Here is a 25353-nt window from a genome sequence, read left to right as displayed (position 1 = left end):
GCTATACTGCATGAGTGCTATAGCCAGCCACTCGTGAATTACACAGCAGAGCAACAACAGCAAATTTCCAGCCCCAGACTTTTCCCCAGAAATGCGTGTCTTATACTGCCCAGCTCTCTCCTGGACAATACAAGCTCATATAAAGTCCGTCATTTATTAATAGAAAATGATATGCACAAATCTAATTATGCCAAATGGAGTTTCCCAAACACTTCAATCCAAACACATACTGGTTTAGATAGAACAACAAAACAAGTTTATTAACTACAGAAGAAAGATTTTAGGTGACTAAAAGTAATGAGACATATGCATTGGTTACAAAGAAGTAAAAGGCAACTAACACCTAACTTAACAAGCTAAGTGACTACAAAGCCAAGGTTTCTCTCACCACATGTTCCAGCAGCCTTACTGGCTGAACCTCTTTCAGTCAGGATCTCCCCTCCCACCCCCCACCTCTCGTCCAATGCTGCTTCCTTTGTTGATGATGCTGTGGGTAGAGATGCAAGGGGGAGATAATTTGAGGCATCTGCTTTCCCCTTTTATAGCCCTTTCTCTTGTGCAATAATTATCTCCAGCTGATGTTCAGGAGACAGAAAGTTGGTGTGGCCAGGAACCTTAAACTACTTCTTTGTCAAAATGTAGATCTTTTGCCCACACCCTCTCTCCTGCTGAAGAGTGGCCACTTAATCAGGTGATGGTCCCTTTGATCTCATTGACACCTGGCTAAGGCATTGGCTGGCCTTTTGTTTGTGACTGTCCTCCAGAACATGTTGGAAATACAGCTGTTGATTAGTTGCAGTTAACTCCTGCAATTAACTAAAAAAAATTAATCGCGATCAAAAAAATTCATCAGAATTCATCGCAGTTTTAATCGCACCGTTAAACAAAAGAATAACAATTGAAATTTATTAAATATTGTTCATGTTTTTCTACATTTACAAATATATTGATTTCAGTTACAGTACAGTATACAAAGTGTACACTGCTCACTTTATATTATTATTTTTATTACAAATATTTGCACTGTAAAAATAAACAAAAGAAATAATATTTTTCAATTCACGTCATACAAGTACTGTAGTGAAATCTCTTTATCATGAAAGTGCAACTTACAAATGTAGATTTTTTTTGTTAAATAAGTGCACTCAAAAACAAAACAATGTAAAACTGTACAGCCTACAAGTCCACTCAGTCCTACTTCTTGTTCAGCCAATCGCTAAGACAAACCAGTTTGTTTACATTTACGGGAGATAATGCTGCTGGCTTCTTATTTAAAATGTCACCTGAAAGTGAGAACAGGCGTTCGCATGGCACTTTTGTAGCCGGCATTGCAAATTATTTATTTGCCAGATATGCTAAACATTTGTATGCCCCTTCATGCTTCGGCCATGATTCCAGAGGACGAGCCTCCATGCTAATGATGTTTGTTAAAAAAATAATGCATTAATTACATTTGTGACTGAACTCCTTGAGAATTGTATGTCTCCTGCTCTGTTTTACCCGAATTCTGCCATATATTTCATGTTATAACAGTATTGGATGATGACCCAGCACATGTTGTTCATTATAAGAACACTTTCACAGCAAATTTGACAAAACGCAAACAGGGTACCAATGTGAAATTTCTAAAGATAGCTACAGCACTCGACCCAAGGTTTAAGAATCTGAAATGCCTTCCAAAATCTGAGAGGGACAAGGTGTGGAGCATGCTTTCAGAAGTCTTAAAAGAGCAACACTTGAATGCAGCAATTACAGAACCTGTACCACCAAAAAAGAAAATCAACTTTCTGATGCTGGCATCTGACTCACATGATGAAAAGGAACATGTGTCGGGCTGCACTGCTTTGGATCGTTATTGAGCAGAACCCATTATCAGCACTGGACGCATGTCCTCTGGTGGTTGAAGCATGAAGGGACATATGAATCTTTAGTGCATGTAGCACGTAAATATCTTGCAATGCCGGCTACAACAGAGCCATGCAAATGCTGCTTCTCACTGTCAGGTGACATAGTAAACAAGAAGCAGGCAGTATTATCTCCTGCAAATTTAAAAAAACGTCTTGTCTGAGCGATTGGCTGAACAAGAAGTAGGACTGATGGATGTCTAGGCTCTAAAGTTTGATATAGTTTTATTTTTGAATGCAGTTTATTTTTTGTATATAATTCTACATTTGTAAGTTGCACTTTCATGATAAAGAGATTGCACTACAGTACTTGTATGAGGTGAATTGAAATATACTATTTCTTTTGTTTTTTACAGTGCAAATATTTGTAATCAAAAATAAATATAAAGTGAGCACTGTACACTTTGTATTCTGGGTTGTAATTGAAATGAATTTATTTGAAAATGTAGAAAACATCCAAAATATTTAAATAAATAGTATTCTATTATTGTTTAACAGCGCAATTAATCACGATTAATTTTTTTAATCTCTTGACAGCCCTAGTTGGAACATGTCTTGGTAATATTATATAGTGGAATCATATCTTTACATACAATGTTGCCACATATATTTTAGGAGGACAATAATAATCAGCAAATCATGAGTTTTCAAATGATACCTTACACTGTATGCTTCGTATAAAATTTTACATAGTCTTGTACATTGCTTAATTTGTAATGGAAGAGGTGTCAGGGCTCGGACCAGTCAAGCCCCTGCACAGGGCCATCCCTAGCTATTTTGGTGCCCTACGCAGCCCCTTCATGGGGGGGCTCTGTGGGGCCCCAGGCCTCCGCAGCAGGGAGTGGGGGGGCTGGCCCCAGGCCTCCGTGGAGGACAGGGGGGAGGGGGGCTGGCCACTTCCTGCAGGAAGTGGAGTGACCCGGCCTCAGCCTGCTCTGCTCCCCTGGCTCCCAGGCTTGGGGGGAGTGGGGAACCGCCCCCCAGCACTCGCCGGTGGTGTGGCTGGGAGCCAGGGGTGTGGAGCAGGCTGGGGCCGGGTCGCTCTACTTACCAGTGAGTGCACGCCCAACCGCTTCTGGAGTCCTCAGGGGAGTGGGGGCGGGCTGGGGTGGGAAGAGGCGGAGGCCCAGGGGAAGAGCCAGAGCAGGGGCTGGCGCAGCACGCTGCTGCACAGGGCACCAGGAAATTTGCTGCCCCAAATTTCCTGGTGCCCTATGCAGTTGCATACTTTGCATATGGGTAAGGACGGCCCTGCCCCTACACAAATTAAGCACTGATGCACCCCGTATCCCACATCCCCCATGCACCCTACCCTGCCTATCCTCATGCACCCCCCATCCCACCCCCCATCACAAATACTCACCCCAAACATCAAACATGCCCCATACACCCTGTGTGATTGTCCGGGTAGGGGTGGGATGAGTATACACCATTGGTTTCCAAATGGGGCAGGAGATGCAGGAGAGCAGTGCTGCCACCCCAACCACCCTCATCCCCATTGCGCTCTCAATGCCAGGGGTGGGTATTAATTTTCCATCACTCCTGTCAAAGGGGCTGTGGGACCCACCACCTGTGCCCGGATCGCTCTGCCCAGCTGGAATCTCCTTGGGGGAAGAGAGCCCCACCTCTCACGCAAGTGGGTGCAGGATTGGCCCTAGTTCCGACCTCATCTCGGTGTGGTCCCCTGCGGGAGGGAGGGGAGGGTGCCGAGCCCACTGAACATGGCTGCTGCTAGGGGCTGTGGCAGCTGGGATCATAGATACTGTGGGGGTCAGCACCCCCGGCTGGAGCGCAGAGCTGCCTCTCTCCCTGGTGCATCATGTGCACCCCGCTCTGACTGCTCCATGCTCCTGCTCCAGCTCCCCCGTCAGGACCCTGCCCACAGCTCTGAGGCTACCTCCTGGAGCTTTCTTCCGGCCCTGGTGCCCAGCTCCCCTTGCCCCGCACTGTGCCCCAGCTGCATTGTCACCTCCCCCCAGTCCCTGACACCTCACCTCCCTCCTTGCTGCCTGCACTGGGGAGTCTTTGTCTCTCCTGGGCTTCCCAGGGGGCAGCAGCTTCCTCATGGGAACCCCCGCAGGAAGGCAAGAGGCCAATGGCAACCCCGGCCTTAAAGGTCTCACAGCCCAGGATGCGGGAGTTCAGCTTACACCAATTTAGTTGCAGCCGCTGGGCATCTGGCAGGCTCAGCACGCTGCTGGCTTTACAAAGGGGTGTGGGTGAGATGGCAGTTCTGGAACCTGTTGGCAAAGCAGCAGCAGCATGAGCCTCCTGCTGCCCATGCCAAGACCAGCAACTGACGTGACAAGCCCAGAGGTGCCAGGGCTCAGCCCCAGCAAGCCCCAGCACAAATTAAGCACTGCCCAGAGCTGCCAGGGCTATGACCTGCCAAGCCTAAAGGTTCCAGGGCTCAGCACAATTTAAGCACTGGTTTTGTACGCACCCAGCACAAATTAAGCCCAATAATAATAATTCCTCAGAATATACTCTGTGTGTGTTTATTTTATTCATTTTAGAAAAGGATTTACACACTTTTCACAGGGTTTGGTGAGATATTTTCATGTCATGTAAGCGCAGAAGGTTAGATTAACATTTCCATTTAGGATAAGTTTTCAGACAAATTCATTTGTCATCTGAATATAAGCATAAAACAGAAATGAAGCCATCTGGGCTACATGCCACATATGGGATTGCAGTTAGTATCTAATTTTTGCCAGACAGACCTGGATAAATAATGGAAACAAAACAAAACACCCTCAAAATGGAGCGACTGATTCCTCCAAGATTAAAGCTTGTAAATATTCTGAAGTAAACATTTGTTTCCACTAGTTTACTCATGTTTGGTCTTGGCAACTGGCCATTTTTGTCAACTTGAAAATGAGAAAATGTTTGGGTGGTGCAGTTTCTGATCTCTCTTTATTAACCTCAGGCTTTGGAACACTTTATACTGCTAAAGAAAAGCTTCTAAGGAGCAACAAAAAAGAAAGGCAGAGAAAAAGGCACAGGAAAAATGAGAAGTTAATTGCTATTGTTGATCCTGTAGTAGTTACGGAGGTTGCTCCTAATGACTGTACGTGGAATAAGAAGATAAAGCGAATGAATATGTTTACTAATATCTACGGTTTGGTGTAACTGTAGTCTTATTTTTATTCCTTCGTGGAACACCGTATGCAGTGGCAATGGGAAGTTTCTTACAACAAATACAGTATGTGAAGCAATGTAGTCCAGTGAGTAAGGGCAGGTCTTCACTGGTGACGTTAAAGTGCTACCGTGGCTCCCAGTGCTCTAAAAAAACCACCTCCACAACCAGCGTAGCTACCAGCGCTGGGAGCCCTGAAACTTGCTACATCAGGGGTGTGTTTTTTGACACCCCTGAGCGAGACAGTTGCAGCACTATAAAGTGCCAGTGTAGACAAGCCCTAAGTGTGACCAGAGTCCCAGGGGAGCCACACTGAGGTTACTCAATTAGGGTAAACTGCAAAGAATGGGGCAGACAATCCCCAAAGCTGGTAGATATTACAATACTTACATGTAACAAGCCAGCACATAATACCTTACTCATTACCCAGAAGCCAACAACACAGTTCCCTTAAAGCAACCCAGCTTTAGGCCTCCACCCCAACACCCAAGTCAAATATGATGAGGATAAGTGAAAATCTTATTATTCATATAATAAATTTCTACCAATCCCAAAGGATCAGACACATTAATGGTTAATGAATATTTCAGATCTTATCCAAATACATGCTTACAGCCAATCCTTATTAACTAAGCTAATATTTATTAATAAAGAAAAGAGAGAGAGAGTATTGGTTAAAAGATCAGCATACATACAGACATGAGTACAGTTTCAGAGTAGAGATGGTGAGCTTTGCAGTTGCAAAGAGTTATTTCAGAATTAGTCCATAGGTTATAGTTCAATGTTCATATTGAGGATGATCCAGATGGGACTGGAGATCTCAATCTTATGACCCAAGCTTCCCCTGGATAAAGCATCAAGCAGATCTGAGATAAAAAGGATCAGGACCCAAGAGACTATTATACAGTTCCAGGTCTTCTCTTGACAGCTCAGAGTCCTTAGGCGAACAGTAGGCAATCATGAAGACTTTGAAGTAGACCTGTTTTCTAAGCATCACTGGTAATTAGCTACAGGGATTAACATAAGGCAATCGCCTGTTTTCCACCATTCGCAAGTGATTTGCTATACATTTCAAACAGAGATGAATACAGTGATATCACTATTTTTATATTTCATTTAAATGTCCTTGTTAAGATGTCCTTTTGATCTCTGAATTAACAAAATACAGCATAGCCAGGAACTCTTTGGTTACATTGTTAACCTCCAACAATATATATGTAAACACAAAACCCCACAAATATTATCTAATAATATGTCCCTAGAAGTTGAATTTGGGTCATTTATCTTGAAGGATGCGTAACCCTTTCTGGCCCTGTGTCACAGTAAGGCACTAGATTTGCAGTCAGGAGATCTGGGTCAATGCCCAGCTCAGCTACAGACACTACACACTAAAATAAAGGGCCATGCTCTATATATCACATATTCTATGAGCATGCACAGCTGAGAACATGCAAACCTAGCTGTAATTTCTCATTATTATTTGGATCACTTTTGCAGGGGCTTACATGTATCTTCTTTATAATAGGCAATGGCAGCTATATAACCAGGAACAAAACCACTCAGGGATAGTGGGCTCCTTTGGATTCATTGTTTATTCCTTTTTCTTAAAGAAAGCCTGCATGCTCAAGTTGACAGTGACCGTGACGTGATGTTTGAGGTAGGCAGAAGTATGCAAGGCTTCACCTATTTTAGCTTCTTATTGTATGTTCACAAATTTCATCTCAGCACTTTCCAAAAAAGTTAAGACCTTTTTCTGCAGCCTCTTATTCAAGATCTTTAAACCAGATGGAATTTATCATACTATGTGATATAAGTATACATGGGACTTTCCAAAGCCATTGGCACTGACCTAAATCTGCTCTCATTGAAGTCAGTTTTGCCATTGACTTCAGTGAGAACAGAGTTATGCTAACATTGGGCACATCTGAAAATGTCACTCTCAGAATTCTTCATCAGAAAATAACAACCACTACTTTTGCCACCTAAGAGTAATTGCTAATGAAACAATAGCACAAATATTTGTATCCACAGCATTATTATATATAGAGAGTTTGGTAAAGCAGCAGTATGGGCTATTAAAGAAAAGGATTGTAAATTTATGTCACAACAGAATATAAGTGTGGGCATTGAGCTTCTAAGATTCACACTAATAATACTATGGCTATCAGTCCAGAATAAATATATTTAAAATTTAGCAGTATCCAAGACCACACTTAAGAGTACAAAAGGTTTTCTGAGGTTAAAATGTTGCCGAACGGAGAACTATACATTAACTGTCCAAACATTAGGAGTTAACATGCTGTTCTGACATTGTGAGAGCTTTATCCCCTTATATTTAATGGGACCACTCAGTCCTAAAACTTAAAACTGACTGTAAAAAAAAAAATTATAAAAACAGACAATCTTTTTTTTGCTTTTACTAAAAACATACTTTAAAATAACAGAACTTGAAGGCTTTAAAACTTTTATTTCTGTAAAAATGACAGACATTAAATTAGCAGTTGATTCAGTGTGTCCAAAAGATTTATGCTTCCAGGTGAGCTCAGGGAACTGTTTCATTTGGTCAGCCACTGGGAGTTTTTCATTGCACTGCAGAAAATCTGACAGTTCTGAAAGCTGCAGGTAGAAGTTCCAGATAGGATTTATGTCACCACTGGTCCCTTTAAAAATTATGATAAATAGCAGTTTTCAGAAAGAAAATTTCCATGATTTATGAATGTTTTATTTGCTGTATATTCAATTCATTCCTACATCAATTTCAATAATATTAGTTTAACTCCGGGTTTAGAGATTGGTGTCTAGGATATCTCTAATTCAAGATTTCTCAGTGTTTGCATTATAAATCTGTATTTTCAGATGATTAGGAGTCAGTAGTAAAAATTAGTTCCAGGATTTGGCAAAAATGGTTCCAGTCTATGATGCCTGTACTTTCAGTTTACTGTAGCTCCTGCTTGTTATGGTTTAAGTATCAGTATGAATTGAATCCACCCAGGGAAGTGTGTGCATTGGAAGTGACAGAGAATTAGTAACTGGCAATGAACATAAGTGTTAATTGTACTGAAATTTGGCACGTTGTTTATTTGAAAATTAGCTCCTGAATAATGCTGTCTCCCTTGTGTCACTCTTTCGTGGAATTATGCCTCCCTGTGCTGTTATTTTGTTCAATGTTGAAGTGTTCAAGAAAATGGCAAACAGGTCAGTGAATGCCATGGGATAGTCCACTCTGAAATACTTACATATGCTAGAGAAAATGGGTATTTTAAAATTGTATGTAAAAAATATGGGCCCCTCTAATATTGTGTCAGTGCTTCATAAATATTTTACAGCAATCAGATTACAGACAAAATTTCCACAACAGCTACCATATAGTATCTGGAATAGTGCAATATTTCCATATACTTGTGTCATAAATAGACAGTTTACGTATCTGTAATAGACATATCTATGATATGATGATAACAAGCAAAGGGAAGTGATACAGGAAGGAGTAAGAAGGGTTACATTACAAGAAGGGAAATAACATTAATCCTATTGTGCGGTGAACAAATATTACACATTCTGATTTTTCTTATTTTAATTTTTTTAAGGAAATAAGGTGGGATCAAAATGGAGGAGTAGCTCACTCTAGGCAAAGGTGGATAACTGGAACATAAGAACCAGGCAAAAGAAGTGGTTGTCAAGGAGGAATTTGACAGCTAAGAGTGAGAATGACTGATCCAAAATAAGAACAATCTGGTTGAGAATAATGGTCTTGTGGTTAAGGCACTAGAATAGGGATCTGGGTTCACTTCCCTGCCACAGGCTTCCTGCATGATCTGTGCACTGCAGTCCTTGGTTTCCTGTCTACAAAATCAGGATGACAATTCCTTTGTCTCTGTTGGCTGTCTAGTTAAGCAGGACGCTCCTGGAGGCAGGGATTCTCTTACTAGGTGTTTGTACAGCATCAAGAACAGTGGGACCACAATTGAATGTGCCATCCGTAAATGCTACTGAAATACAAATCATTGATTTAAAATTGGGAAAACAATTTTGTGAAAACAATTGAAGTTGTTTCTGTTGTGCAGGGATCAAAACAGACCCTTTTTGTTTTTGTCTTTTGTTTTATGAAATTATCTGAGACTTTTTTAACCAAAAACCTAGTTTTCAGTAAAATAGTCCAGAAAATGAAAAATGTCAATAATGTTGAAAATTTAGATTACAATTTTGATTGAAATATCAATTTAAAATGTCACAGGAACAGTTTGCAAAAAAATGGGAAAGGCCGGAATGTCAACAGGGTTTTTTTTGCAACTTGTTTTGTGAAGAACTTTTTGCATGAATAATGTTGACTGTCTCTAATAATAACAAGAAATGCCAGGCCAGATGCGTGGGACAGCATGAGACAAGGAAACCCTAAGACTCCACAGAACCCTCTTGCATCAAGTCTCAGTACTGGAGCTTGGCATGGAGAGTTAAGCCTCACACAATGGGGAGTTAAAGGTCATGATGTGGGGCAGACAAGATATCTAGATCAGTGTTGAAAAGAGAGAAAAAGATTTTGGAGGAATAGGAAAAAATGGCTGAAGTTCGTAGCCATGTTGTTTAATATGTGTCACATTGGCAGGTCTGAAGGAGTTAATATGAGAGTCTCCTCCTGCATCCCAGCTGCAATGTTGAAAGTCACTGCTTGAGGCTAAGTGCAGTGCTGAGGCACTTAAACATCTACTCAACATTAAGATTTACCAGAGGCTTGTGAAAATAACTATCTTTGGTTACCAAAGAGGAACACCAAATAATTTGATAGCTGCTGCCCTGTAGCAATTGTTCTTGATCTGAAAGACAGGCACTCTATCTTCTTTTTGTAAACAGCATCTTTATTGCTGTCAAGAGAAGGCAAAGGAATAAAGGAGTTCATTCAGCTCCTCACTATATGAAAAAGCTGCAAGCTTAACTTGCATCTTCTGTGAGATAGAAGATAATGCCCACAGCTATTACACAAACTCCTTGTTTAAGACAGACCATGTAGTCACTATTGTGGCACATCACTCACTTGTGGACTGTTGCTACCTCACTAAAACCAACTACGTGCTTCCTATTAATCATAGCAATGTAAAGTAACAATGCAAAGGATACAATAATAGTATGTGACAATCCTCGCATGAACTATTTTAGGACTGGCTATCCTGACATCCAAGGCAATTTTCAGAGGGGTAGCCGTGTTAGTCTGAATCTGTAAAAAGCAACAGAGGGTCCTGTGGCACCTTTAAGACTAACAGAAGTATTGGGAGCATAAGCTTTCGTGGGTAAGAACCTCACTTCTTCAGATGCAAGTAATGGAAATCTCCAGAGGCAGGTATAAATCAGTATGGAGATAACGAGGTTAGTTCAATCAGGGAGGGTGAGGTGCTCTGCTAGTAGTTGAGGTGTGAACACCAAGGGAGGAGAAACTGCTTCTGTAGTTGGATAGCCATTCACAGTCTTTGTTTAATCCTGATCTGATGGTGTCAAATTTGCAAATGAACTGGAGCTCAGCAGTTTCTCTTTGGAGTCTGGTCCTGAAGTTTTTTTGCTGTAAGATGGCTACCTTTACATCTGCTATTGTGTGGCCAGGGAGGTTGAAGTGTTCTCCTACAGGTTTTTCTATATTGCCATTCCTGATATCTGACTTGTGTCCATTTATCCTCTTGCGTAGTGACTGTCCAGTTTGGCCAATGTACATAGCAGAGGGGCATTGCTGGCATATGATGGCATATATAACATTGGTGGACGTGCAGGTGAATGAGCCGGTGATGTTGTAGCTGATCTGGTTAGGTCCTGTGATGGTGTTGCTGGTGTAGATATGTGGGCAGAGTTGGCATCGAGGTTTGTTGCATGAGTTGGTTCCTGAGTTAGAGTTCTTATGGTGCGGTGCGTGGTTGCTGGTGAGAATATGCTTAAGATTGGTGGGTTGTCTGTGGGTGAGGACTGGCCTGCCTCCCAAGGTCTGTGAAAGTGAGGGATCATTGTCCAGGATGGGTTGTAGATCACTGATGATGCGTTGGAGAGGTTTACGCTGAGGACTGTAGGTGATGGCCAGTGGAGTTCTGTTGGTTTCTTTTTTGGGCCTGTCTTGTAGCAGGAGGCTTCTGGGTACACGTCTGGCTCTGTTGATTTGTTTCTTTATTTCCTTGTGTGGGTATCGTAGTTTTGAGAATGCTTGGTGAAGATCTTGTAGGTGTTGGTCTCTGTCTGAGGGGTTGGAGCAGATGCGATTGTACCTCAGTGCTTGGCTGTAGACGATGGATCGTGTGGTGTGTCCGGGGTGGAAGCTGGAGGCATGAAGGTAGGCGTAGCGGTCGGTGGGTTTTCGGTATAGGGTGGTGTTAACGTGGCCATCGCTTATTTGTACGGTGGTGTCTAGGAAGTGGACCTCCCGTGTAGATTGGTCCAGGCTGAGGTTGATGGTGGGGTGGAAGCTGTTGAAATTATGGTGGAATTCTTCCAGGGTCTCCTTCCCTTGGGTCCAGATGATGAAGATGTCATCAATGTAGCGTAGGTAGAGAAGGGTCGTGAGTGGACGAGAGCTGAGGAAGCGTTGTTCCAGGTCAGCCATAAAAATGTTGGCATATTGTGGGGCCATGCGGGTGCCCATAGTGGTGCCACTGGTCTAGAGGTATATATTGTCACCAAATTTGAAATAATTGTGCGTGAGCATAAAGTCACAGAGCTCAGCAATAAGTTGTGCTGTGTCATCATCAGGGATACTGTTCCTGATAGCTTGTATTCCATCTGTGTGTGGGATGTTTGTGTAGAGAGCCTCTACATCCATGGTGGCTAGGATGGTGTTTCCTGGGAAGTCACCAATGCATTGTAGTTTTCTCAGGAAATCTGTGGTGTCACGGAGATAGCTGGGAGTGCTGGTGGCGTAGGGTCTGAGTAGGGAGTCCACATATCCAGACAGTCCTTCAGTGAGAGTGCCAATGCCCGAGATGATGGGGTGTCTAGGATTTCCAGGTTTGTGGATCTTGGGTAGTAGATAGAATAACCCCAGTCGGGGCTCTAAGGGTATGTTGATTTGTTCCTATGTTAGTGTAGGGAGTGTCCTGAGTAGATGGTGCAGTTTCTTAGTGTATTCCTCAGTGGGATCTGAGGAAAGTGGCCTGTAGAATTTGGTATTGGAGAGTTGTCTGGCAGCCTCCTTCTGTTAGTCAGACCTGTTCATGATGACAACAGCACCTCCTTTATCAGCCTCTTTGATGATAATGTCAGGGTGGTTTCTGAGGCTGTGGATGGCATTGCGTTCTGCACGACTTAGGTTATGAGGCAAGGGATGTTGTTTTCCCACAATTTCTGCCTGTGCACGTCGGCGGAAGCATTCTATGTATAGGTCCAGACTGTCATTTCGACCCTCAGGAGGAGTCCATGTGGAGTTCTTCTTCCTGTGTTGTTGGTGGGAGGGTATCTGTGTATCAGTGCGCTGTTCAGTGTTATCTTGAAAGTATTCTTTGAGTCGGAGGTGGCGAAAGTAGGCTTCCAGATCACCGCAGAACTGTATCATGTTTGTGGGGGTGCTGGGGCAAAAAGAGAGTCCCCGAGATCGGACAGACTCTTCTGCTGGGTTGAGTGTGTAGCTGGATAAATTGACGATATTGCTGGGTGAGTTAGGGGTACCCCTGTTGTGACCCCATGTGGCAGGTAGGATTTTAGACAGCTTATGGTCCTTTTTCCTTTGTAGAGAGGTGAAGTGTGTAATGTAGATCTCCTGTCTTATTTTAGTAAAGTCCATTTGTGTGGAGGGTTGGTTATTTATGAAAGTCTACAGGTTGGAGAGCTCTTTCTTGATGTTTTTCTGTTTGCTGTATAGGATGCTGATCAGGTGGTTCCTCAGTTTCTTTGATAGTGTATGGCATAATCTCTCACTGTGGTCTGTGCAGTATGTAGATAGCAATGGATTTTTCACCTTCAGTCCATTTGGTATGATGTCCATCCATTTGCATTTGGAAAGGAAGATGATATCTGTCTGTATTTGTGCAAGTTTCTTCATGAGGTTGATAGATTTCCATTCCATACGGCTAAATGCAGTGCCTTGCATGGTGTCAAGTATCAGAGGGGTAGCCGTGTTAGTCTGAATCTGTAAAAAGCAACAGAGGGTCCTGTGGCACCTAGAGAAGCTTTTGAAGCTCTCCAAAAGGCGTAAATAAATAAATAAATAAATACATGTAATGTAATGTGACATTTTACTCCCCCCCACCAATCTCTGTTGCCTTATTAGACTTTATATACATATATATTTAGGGGTAGGCAGGGAAGGCCCTACACAGATGCATGTGGGATGGAAATCCTGCTCTCTGGGTGATGAGCAGCTCCAGAATCACTACACCAAAGGCTACTCCAGCCCAATCGCAGATCCCTGTGTGACAGATCCATGTAGTAGTGGATCTTCCATCCCTAGCTTCTATGCCCCGACTTCTACTATCCTTGAGCACTGCTGTGTGGAGAACTTGGTTGGGCTCATACCATGCCAGGGAGGGACAATTCCAACACATCTTCAAATGCAAAGAAGCCCACTAGAGGGGAGGCGATTATACTTGCCCCATACTGTAGTTTGGCAAGTTGAGGTGCAGCCCTTGGTAACTGTAGAAGTTCTTCACTCTGGACTAAATCTCAAAGGCAATGATCCAGTGCTCTTCCCTTTTGGGGTGAGAAGAAGGAGGTCTCCGCCTCTGCACACTGCAGTCAACTGTTGCACAGTGGCTGTCTGAGTCCCACTACATGGAGCGTTTCAGGAGAGTCACCTCAGACATGGCCAGGGAATGTGCTTCCACACAGGTAAAGGGTAGCACAGGGGATATGAAAATCATAGAAGCCCCAAGGCTGTAGTATCTGCCACAAAGCAGCTCTGCTCTTGCTCTGCAACCTAAGTAGAGAATTCCATTTCCCTCCTGCATCCCCAGAGAGCCAACTTGGTGCAAGATCTGTTTGCTAAATTTGTTTATAAGGGTCAGGATTTTCTGTAGAACTGAATAAGGTTTTGGGGGCTTTGGGGTGGGGAAAGGATTTCAAACAACAGCATGCCTGACACTTTAGTTAATCAATGGTGTTAAGAAGAGATAGTTGAACAAAGCACTTTCTTAAACTATTCAAAAAGGCAGCTCTTTCTGGTCGAAGCATTTACAATAGCTGTCATCTTAGTTAGTATAAAGAAAATTTCCAGCTACTTGCATGCTCAGAGAAAATGCAAATGCAGCGGATACATGTGAGCAAATTATTTTTAGCACCATAGGTGAGTAGTATGTCACACACCTTTGTTTTATACTTTACAAACAATGTTTATTTGAGTTTGTAATTAATTTTCTGGGAAATTTCTTCCTTCACAGCTCCAAAAATTTGGCACAGAGTAGAACAAAGCCTAGACCCACTCATGGCAGTTGGCATTTCCCACATTTTAAAATAACTTAATTGCTTTCTTATTCAAGCCACAAAAATGGTTTACTCTTATTGCTAAGGGAGACAAGCAGTTGATGTACTGTCTAAATTTTGTAAGGTAGATAACGACCAAGTATAACATGACTTGGTTACAATTCCCTTTGATATAGTATATGCATTGTTTGAAATTCCCCACGTGTGGAGCGTTCTGGTTTTTATGACACATCATTGATTTCAAGCACTGTAATTAAATATTGTTTTGAAGTGGACATGCTGTGCAGATATCATTGTGTAGGTCCACGTATGTTGTCTCTCAATGATTTACATATCAAATTTACTTAGTTTATATGTAATTTGCTAGCCCTGCAACCTCAGGGATCTGGACAATATTATTAACAAAAAGATTCCATATTCAAAATTAGTTATCAATTCTGCTGATGGTGCATAAGACAGAAAATAATCTAGGTCCTCGTCTCATAGTTTTATTGGCTCTGCTGTTCTAACAATAGAAAGTAGTAAACAACTATTTGATGCAGAAAAGTGATCAAATATGACTTTGAATTCACAGAGATTTTGTTGAGTAATAATGTTCCTTTTTGCATAGTCATTTTTCTAAATATAGTAGTACCTTAGTAATATTGTGGTGATAATGTTAAATACTACTGCTACTACTATATACTACATGATGAGTCATAACAATTCAGGAGCCTCTGGGCTTGATCATTCCCTCTGAGAAGCAAACATGCATCACTATGTCTCTTGTCAAATTACAAATGTATCAGTTAATTTTACAGTGATGTTTATCTGTAGAGCCCTGCGTGGATACAAAATTTGTGTCCACATCTGACCCGCAATCTGCAAACATGGTCCACGGATATCTGCGGATTTCAAGAGCTCTATTTATTTGCATTCCGGTGGGGAGAATCATTGACAGTAGGTATATCTTCACACTGTTGCCAACAACTTTATTTGACACAAAGTTTATGACCTAATAAATGTAAATGTCTACTATGAAATTAATCATGGATGAACCATGTTATCTCACAAGATTTCCAGTTGGTCTAGAAACAGTATGAAATCATCTTTCCTGAGAAATGTTAACAAATTCACTGCTAAGCTTAGACAGAACTGGAAAATAATGGGATGTGAAAAGGCAGCGCTAGCTTTCTCTGACCTTTGGCCACATTCCATTCTCCACCCATAGTGAGGTACTCAGGGTGCTGCGCAGCTTTCAATTAGAATGTATTTAAAGACATCATAAAACAACTTAAAGACAGTTTATAAGCCTATTGGGTAGAAGGGGAGTCTTCCTGTATGTGTAGACAGTACCTGACCTATTGTGGATCCTAACAGTATACAAATGATTGACAGTTGGCTTGAAATTTTCTTGCTAGCTTTATGCTTTGAAAAAGTGGGTATTTACAAGAACAGGGAAGTTTAATTTTATGCCCATTGGACTTTGATTTTTGGATGGTCTGTAGTGGAAGCATCAGTTCTCAGAGAATAAGATGGTTTTATTTTTCTTCATAAGCATACCCCTATACAGTGTTCTAATTCAAACACCGTTGAAGGGGCATGGGACCTCTGAGTATTCAATAAAAAAAAAATGATCTCCCCCGCCCTTTAACCTGCTTAGTTATTCATGTGCTGCTGAGCAGTGATGGAAACCATAGAATGCTAGAAATGTAGGCCTGCAAGGGACCTCGAGGCCATGAAGTCCAGCTCCTTGTGCTGATGAAGGACCAAATAAAACTAGACCATCCCTGACAGGTGTTTGTCGATCTTGTTCTTAAAAACCTTCCATGAAACCTTCCATGATGGGGATTCCACAGCATCCCTTGGTAACCTATTGCAGAGTTTAATTACTCTTACAGTTAGAAAGACTTTCCTTTATCTAACCTAACTCTCCCTTGCTGCAAATTAAGACCATTACTTTCTTATCTTCAGTGGACATGGCAAACAATCACAGTTCTCTTTATAACAGCTCTTAACATATTTGAAGACTATTATTGGGGCCCTTTCAGTCTTCATTCCCAGTTTTTTTAAACCTTTCCTCATAAGGTCTTGTTTGTTTCTTCTCAGGATTCCTTCCAATTTGTCCACATCCTTCCTAAAGTGTGATGCCCAGAACTGGACATAGCATTTCAGCTGAGGCCTCACCCGTGCCAAGTAGAGTGGGATAATAAATACGACAATCCTACTAATATAACAAATAATTATATTAGCCTTTTTCGCAACTGCATCACATTGTTGACTCATTCAATTTGTGATCCATTATAACCACCACATCCTTTTCAGCAGTACTACCACCTAGTCAGTTATTCCCCATTTTGTAGTTGTGCATTTGATTTTTTCTTTCTAAGTGTAGTACTTTGCACCTATCTTTATTGAATTCAGCTTGTTAATTTCAGATCAATTCTCCAATTTGTCAAGGCCATTTTCAATTCTAATCCTATCTTCCAAAGTGCTTGCAACTCCTCCCAGCTTAGTGTCATCTGCAAATTTTATAAACATACTTTCCACTCCATTATCCAAGTCATTAATGAGATGATTGACTAGTACCAGGACTGACTCCTGCAGGACCCCAGTAGATATACCCTCCCAGTTTGATAGCAAGCCATTTATAACTACTATTTGATTGCAGTTTTTCAAGCAGTTGTGCACCCACCTTATAGTAATTTTATTTAGACTACATTTCCCTAATTTGCTTATGAGAATGTCATGTGGGACTGTCAAAAGCCTGACTAAAATCAAGATATAACACATTTACTGGTTCCCCCTATCCACTAGATCAGTTATCTTGTCAAAGAAGGAAATTAGGTTGGTTTGACCTAATATGTTCATGACAAAGCCATGCTGGCTGTTTGTTGTAACCCTATTATCTTCTAGATGCTTACAAACTGATTGTTTAATAATTTGCTTCAGTATTATTTCAGGTGTCAAAGTTAGGCTGACCAGTCCCTGGCTCCTCTCTGTTCCCCTATTTAAAGATAAGTACTATGCTTGCCCTTCTCCAGTACTCTGGGACCTCCCATCCTCCAAGGGTTCTCAAAGATAATTGCTAATGGTTCTGAGGCTGTTTCAGCTAGTTCCTTAAGTACCCTAGGCTGAATTTCACTAGGCCCTGATGACTTGAATTTCTCTAACTTATCTAATTATACTTAAACCTGTCCTTTCCATATTTTAGCTTGTTTCCTTCCCCCTTGTTGAAATATTGTGGTAAGTACCTGATCACCATTAACTTTCTTAGTGAAGATTGAAGCAGAACAGGCATTAAGCATCTCAACTTTCTTGTTGTCATCAATTACTAGCTCTTCTTCCCCCCTAAGTAGAGAGCCTACACTTTCCTTTCTCTTGTTCCTAATGTATTTTAAGAATGTCTTCTTAATGCCTTTTATGTCCCTGGCTAGGGACTCATTTTGTGCCTTAGCCTCTCATTTTGTCCCTACATGTTTGTGCTATTCTTTTGTACTCATCCCTAGCAATTTGTCCATGTTTCCACTTTTTGTAGGATTCCCTTTTGATTTTCAGGTCATTAAAGGGCTCCTGGTGGAGCTATAATGGCTTCTTACTCGTCTTCCTATCTTAGCTTCACATCAGGATAGTGTGCAGTTGTGCCTTTAATATTGTATTCTTGAGAAACTGCCAGCTCTCCAGATCTCCTTTTTCTCTTAGTTTTTCTTCCCATGGGACCTTGCCTACCATTCTGAGTCTGTTAAAGTCTGCTTTTTTGAAGTTCATTGTCCTTCTGCTTCTCACACTCTTTCCTTTCTTTAGAATCATGAAATCTGTCACTTTCATTTTAACCCGAATTGCTTTCTACCTTCAGGTTGACTACCAGTTCCTCTCTGTTGGTCAGAATTGAGTCTAAAATGGCTGTCCCCCTCAATATTTCCTCCACTTTCTGAAACAAAAAGTTGCATGGATATGTTTCAAGAACTTATTGGAAAATTTGTGTTTTGTTGTACTACTTTTCCAACAGATGTCTGGGTAGTTAAAATTCTCCATTACTATCAGGTCTTGTGTTTTGGATGTTTCTGTGTTCTACAAATGCCTCATCCACCTCCTTTTCCTAATCTGGTGGTCTATAATAGAGCCCTAGCATGAGATCATCCTTATTTTTTACCTCTTTTATCTTAACCCAGAGACTTTCAACTGGTCTGCCTTTCACCTCCTTCTGGATTTCAGAACAAGTGTATCTCTTCTTGATGTATAATGCAACACCTCTTCCCCTTTTATCCTGCCTGTCCTGAACAAGTGATATCCCTCTATACCAATATTTCAGTCATGAAAGTTATCCCACTAAGTCTTTGTGACTCCAATTAAGTCATAATTTAATGTATGTACTAATACTTCCAGTTCTTCCTGTTTTTCCCCAGGCTCCTTGCCTTTGTGTATAGATATCTAAGATGTTGAGCAGTTTCCCCCCACGGATTTCCCTCTTGTTAGTCCTATGATCCTATTGCAATTTCATGGTTATCCTCCTCCCCCCAAATCTAGCCCTTTGTTAAAGTCACCTTTTTAGGCTTATCTGTGGGTTTTTGTCACATAAAAACATAAGAATGGCCATACTGGGTCAGACCAAAGATCCATCTAGCCCAGTATCCTGTATTCCGACAATGGCCAATGCCAGGTGCTTCAGGGGGAATGAACAGAACAGGTAATCATCGAGTAATCCATCCCCTGTCACCCATTCCCAGCTTCTGTCACCTGTCCTCTTTGATCCTAGTGTAAATCCCTCCTCATTAGGTTGGTGAGTTAGTGCTCAAAGATGCTCTTCCCCTTATTGGTCAGGTGGACCCCATCTCTTCCCAGCAGACTCTCTACCCAAAACAGCATCCCATGGTTGAGGAAGCCAAACCCCTCCCATCGACACTATCTGTGCATCTATGCATTCATCTCCAGGATGCATGTCACCCTGCCTGGGCCATTGTCCTCAACCGGGAGCCTGGACAAGAACACAACCTGTGCCCCTTACTCCTCTTTCCCTGCTTCCAGAGCCCTGTAGTCACTGCTGATCTGCTGAGAGTCATACTTCGGTATCATTAGTGCCCACATGGATGTGCAGCATGGGATAGTGGTCTGAGGGATGGATGCTCCTCAGCAACCTTTCTGTAATGTCTCAGCTGCAGGCTTCAGGTAGACAGCACGCCTCCCAGGCATCCTGTCAGGTCAGCAGATTTTTCAGTTGCGGTCAGACACCAGACACCAGTCAGCCCATCATATGTGTATTGATGACATACTTTATTTCATCGAATTCAAGATGTTTCATAGATTTTACTGTCCTTTGCATGTGGCCTGCCCTTACAATTTTCAATAAAAATGTTTTTTTAAACTGACATTAGCTGAGAATACTAATATAGATGTGCATATGTGTATGTGTATATATATTATTTGTTTAGATTGTCAACTCTGTGGGGCAGAGAGCATTGTTTTGTTCTGTGTTTGTACAGCACCTAACACAATAGGGTCCTGGTCCATGACTGAGGCTTTTAGGCACTATCTTAATAAAAATAAGAATATGTGAAAAGAATTAGTGAATTTCAAATGTCAGTTTTCTTTTGAGACACAAGGTGAGTGAGATGATATCTTTGGTTGGATCGTTTTCTGTTTGGTGAGAGAGGAAATCTTTCAAGCTTACACAGAGCTCTTCTTCAGGTCAGGGAAATATACTCAGTGTCACAGCTAAATACAGGGTGGAACAGGTTGTTTAGCATAAGGAGTTAACACACATTTCAAGGGACGTTAAAGGTGGATAGTTAAACTGATTGATAGAAAAGAAAACCGATAGAAATATTAAATGGAAAAGCCCCATGGATGTGCCTTTTCTTCAAAATATTCCCTGTATTAAAGAGCAATTCTCACTATTGATATTGATACAATAATGCAATTCAGTTTTTCCAGGTACTGCCTTTAGGGATTTATTTGCACCTGATGGTATCTTAACCGAGTCTGAACAGCTTTCCTGCTTTGTTTTCTGATAATGTTATTTTTCTGACAGTATTGGCTAAAACAAAAACATCCATCTGCATTGGATGAATTTGTACAACTTTACGAATGTAGGTCTACAATTAAATCACAAAGATAACACTGCTCTGTACCCAAAGGACATGGAAAAAAGATCTGAGAATTCTTTAGTGTTCAAAGTGACCTTGGTCAAAGTTCTGGAAAAATAAATACATAAACCAATGAAGAAGAGTGGATGATAGACATGAGAAATATATGGAGATTAATGCTACAACCTTAGATGTTTTTCAAAAGCAGATTATAAATATTGCATTTTTTCCACAAAATTTTAGGAAGTTTTAGGAAGGGATGGTGAAAGTCAGCAAAGTCAATGACCTAAAGCTGTCATATTAAAATAGCATGAAAGGGTTTAATTATAGTAAAGGTCACAGGATGAAATTTCCATTCCAATTCTAATACTCAGTTGTCCAGGAGGTAAATGGAAGTCCAGCCCAGGTAACAATGGTTCTCAATCACTTCCTGCAAATGTCTGAAGTTGAAACTGACAGGCCAATATCAGTATAAATGATATACCCTTTTTAAAATATGCATATTTGAAAAAATACATGATTTATTTTTTAAAAAACACAAATTTGCATGAAAATTAAATGAAGTAAAGCAATTAGCAGGGAATATGAAAACTGGCTCCAATATTCACCCAACTTTCAGACACCAGTAAGAAAAAAATGTTTGTCACTTAACAGAAAATGATTTAGTGCGCGGTTCTCAAATGGGGTGAGCATCCTAAGGGAGGCATGAGAATGCATCAAGGGAGGCGTGAGCTGTGTCCTTTTTTTTTTTTTTAAGAGTTCTCGCTGTCAGCCCCGCTGGCTGGGGCTCATGCAGAAGGGCCATGCATACCTAGGAGGTGGGGATAAAGAGGGCAGCCGGAGCCCGGCCACCCAAGCTTGGGTTCTCCTTCTCCCCTCCCAATGCTTCACCAGGAAGCACCCCAGACTCAGGCTCTTCTCCCTCCCACCCAATCTCTCACCTTGAGGTGGCAGGTCTCCTGCTGTCAGCCCCAGGGTGGCAGCAACAGCACAGAAGTAAGAGTGGCAATGGGGTACTAAGTCTGCTATGAAAAGTGATGACAAATATCACTTTTCACATTGCCTCCCGTCTGTGCTGCTGCTGGCGCGGTGCTGCCTTCAGAGCTGAGTGGCAGTATATGTACTTGTGGGGGGGAGGGTGCACGTAAATGACTACTGACACAAAGAAGAGGGGCCTGATCAAATAAGTATGAGAACCACTGATTTAGTGCAATGCCAATTCCAACACAGCAACATTGTTTGAAACTAGATCAGGTTGAAATTTTTCATGTAGAAATTTTTTCCAACTGAACTGATTTTTTTTTTCCTTTCTGGGAAGCTGTCAGTTCCAGACAAAAAAAATGTCAGTTTTTCTATTGCAGATTTTGAAATGACATTTTTCATTTTAAATCAATATTTTAAAATGAAACAGTATTTAAAGGGAAAATTAATTAAAAACATTCATTTTGATAAGAAATGATTAAAATGGTATGAAACATCCAGTGGAAAATCCAATATTTTTCAACTAAACATTTTCAAATAAAGATTTTTCATTCACAATTTCTATTGGGGGAAAAATCAGTTTTCTGGGCAGCTTACTCTGAAACTAAACAAATTTCTGTGGGGGAAGCGGTCAAAGACATAAAAAGTTTTATTTTAACGTTTGAATTTACCAAGGAAAGTTTGATGCCTGACACTTTCTAGGCTATGTGCCAGAGACCACGTCTGCTCACTCTACGGGTGGTCTTTCCACACTACTGCTTTCCACTCTGCTGTCCTGTAATCTGAAGCAAAGTCCTTACCAGGACAATGTGAGTCCTTGAAAGCTTTGTCACTTCAGTGTAAAACTGCCATAACTCCACTGACTTCGTTGGCATTATTCCTGATTTATATTGGCATAAATACCAGGTGAATTCGTCCCAGTGTCTATAAGGTGTCACAGATTTGTTTTGCTCAGGTGAAAGGGTTACTTCTCCACATGGCTTCCACTGTATAGGCACTATGATGTCCAATTTCCTGCAAAAATACCTTATTTATATAAGATAGCCCAAACTGCTTTCTGTTTAAAGCAGAGTTAAAGGCTCTGTGCATGAAATTGCAGTAGCCCTCTATTTCCACAACTATTTTGTAAGTATGTGTATAACCACTTTAGTCAAGGCATTCCCAACAGAATAGGCTGTGATTTTTTCTTCATTGGTAACTGTCACTAGAACTAAAAATGGATTTATGAACATTTTCTATTGTGCCCTCATCAGATTAGCTCTGTCCTTGTGTACGACTCCAAGGAAGGGCAAAGAGAGTACAGTAAATAGATCCAGGGTGGGTAATGACTGCTCACATGTCAGATGTTAGAATATTTTCAGGATCACTATACACTCTTGGGGTAAGGGAATGGAGATACACTATGAAGTATACACGGCTTCTAGCATTTCACTGAAATGCACAGAGGATGTCTGAGAAAGTGACTGTTTAGGATAAAATTATATGTGGAAATTACAATGTATTTCCTCCTTTGTCAGTTAAACATATTTAAAACAATAAAGTACATTTTATGAATATAACTTGCCCCCTGAACTTTCTCTACTTCCTCTAAAGGGTTGTGTTTGGGGAAAGTCATTTTACATTGCAGTTCAATTTATTTTTTGAGGAAGGCAGAGATGATGGCAATCTATGGACCAGATTGTGGTGGCATAGGGACTAGTCAGAATCACACACCTTGTGCTCCCTGAGTATAAGATCCACTTCAAGCTAGCACCACAAATGTATTTCTTTAACTCTAAAAGGGACACCAGGAGGTGGGGGACATGGACCTATTATCTGTCTGGGTATTACCATATTTAAACGCTGAGAGCTGTGGTGGCTGGTATATAGTGGGGCTGCTGATGCTGCACTCCTTCAAACATTGGTTTGATCTCAAGGAGGAATTCTGGCTGAGTCACCATGGGCTTTCACAACAACACGTGACAGCTACTTTTCTGAACAATGGTGAAGTGACTTAAAAGCACTATCTATCTCTTTTTCTAATCTCTATTCAGATCATTTCTAGACCAGAGATACATTATTAGCCCAAACTTACCAATATCTCCATAAACCACACAATTAAATTATAAAAAATATGAATTCTGTATATTAACCTTGACTGGTGTGATGCTTAAACCCATATGCAAGGTAGCAAGATATATTTTTAAAGGACACTTTTATAGCATCAGCTTAAAAGTAGTTCAAACTTGATCAGAATGTTAGGTATACTTTCCTCTTCTATTTTTTATTATTTATTTTCACAGCATCTTGTGTGCACGCAGACTCACTCTTAGCTGCTAAGCTTTGGCTTATGTGTATCAAATGTTTGCTTTCAGATATCAACATGGCAGGAGAACCAAAACCATACAGACCAAAACCTGGAAACAAGCGGCCACTTTCAGCCCTTTACAGGTAGGTTGTTTATTACAATAGCTGGGAACTAGTTGCAATTTTATTGGGAAAATTACACCAGCCTGAGGGCCTTGTTCCTATTTTAAGAATATAACCAACTAGATGGCAGGATATAGCCCATATGAGTTAAATGAAGTCGGTATTTTTCTCTATGTAACTAGAGTGTTTGGTGTTACACTACATCAAGAGGATGTTGAGTGGCAGAAATGTAAAGTCTTGTGGGAACCAAAAGTTTTAGAACATGAGAAAAGGGTGAGAACTGTGCTGTTAGATTTTATACTTCTTAAGAGATTCACTCCAGAACAATTACCTTTGACTTCATTGGCTAAAGCTGCCCATTTAGTGTTTTTATTGAGCACTTAATTGACACAAACACAAGAAGCAGGTTGAAAAAGCAGAATTTCTGCCTTATATGCACTGGCAAAAAAAAAAAGTACAAATAATAGCACGGGTTTGATAGGATAACAAAAACCAAATGGTTTTTCTAATAAATAATCCCAGGAGGTGTTCAAATGCCTTCTCAGATCATCAGTGATGATTGTGCACAGATACAGAAAAGAAATAAAAAACCAAAATCAGCATATTGGGTGAAATCCTGGCCCCACTGATGTCATTGGGAAAACTATCATTGACTTCACTGGGGCCAGGATGCCACCCACAGCCCATAACCTTTGTATGCCAAGTAGAACAGGAAAAACATCTGCAGAGAAAATAAAATTATCTTAAAATTTGTATGAGTGCATTACATACCCAGAGAGCATTAAAATATTAACAAGCTATTTAACAAGTCATTTGTCAGTGTCAAATCTGCCCTGACCCCCTGGGTATGTACTTGGATGGCTAGCGTGATCCACCAGCCATGGTACCCCCAACTATACTGCTATTTTTAACATACCAGATGCAGCAGAGCTAGCATGTGTCTGTCTACCCAAGCTGGGAAGCACACTCCCAGTTGCTCTATACATGAGCACTTATTGTATGCCAGTGTAAATGACATGAAACTCAGATCCTCAGTCTGGAATTTGACCTTTCCCCCTAGATTGCTTTACTTTTAATACATTTAAACCATATCCTTAAATTTGATTTATTTGGTAAGAGGTTTTTGTTTTGTTTTGTTTTTTGAGCGGGCAGGGGTATTTTGTTTGGTTGGGATATTTTGGGGTAGTATTAGCAGTAATGGAAATGGCGGTGCTTGACAGAAAATCATTTTAAACGTATTTTAAAACACATTATTTAACAAAATTGAGTGCGTGCCTGTGCGTGAGAAAGATAAAATTATATATTGATAGTTTAACAAACATGCTGGCCAACATGTTCAAAAGAGACTATTGATTTTGGATGCTTCCATTTCAGAATGCTCAGTTTGAAGGCACCTTGAAGGGGTGTGACTTTCAGAAAATGCAAAGCACTTTCCTCCAAAACCAGGCTGCTTTAATGTGTTTCAAGTTGGACACCCACC

At 41.0% G+C, this 25353-nt stretch overlaps 1 protein-coding gene across 2 annotated transcripts in view; it reads left to right on the top strand.

Annotated features, from left to right (window-relative positions):
• Positions 1–25353, top strand: part of RALYL (RALY RNA binding protein like) — a 289807-nt gene that overhangs the window by 164809 nt on the left and 99645 nt on the right. For both annotated transcript variants that reach the window (XM_065398747.1, XM_065398748.1), the window contains exon 2: positions 23819–23894. In XM_065398747.1, the coding sequence (XP_065254819.1) occupies positions 23819–23894 (76 nt within the window). The remainder of the gene's footprint in view (positions 1–23818; positions 23895–25353) is intronic.

Source organism: Emys orbicularis, chromosome 2 (assembly GCF_028017835.1).
Source record: "Emys orbicularis isolate rEmyOrb1 chromosome 2, rEmyOrb1.hap1, whole genome shotgun sequence".
Classification (NCBI taxonomy): Eukaryota; Metazoa; Chordata; order Testudines; family Emydidae; genus Emys; species Emys orbicularis.
The sequence above is the reverse complement of the archived record's forward strand: the minus strand, read 5'-3'. Positions and strand labels throughout refer to the sequence as shown.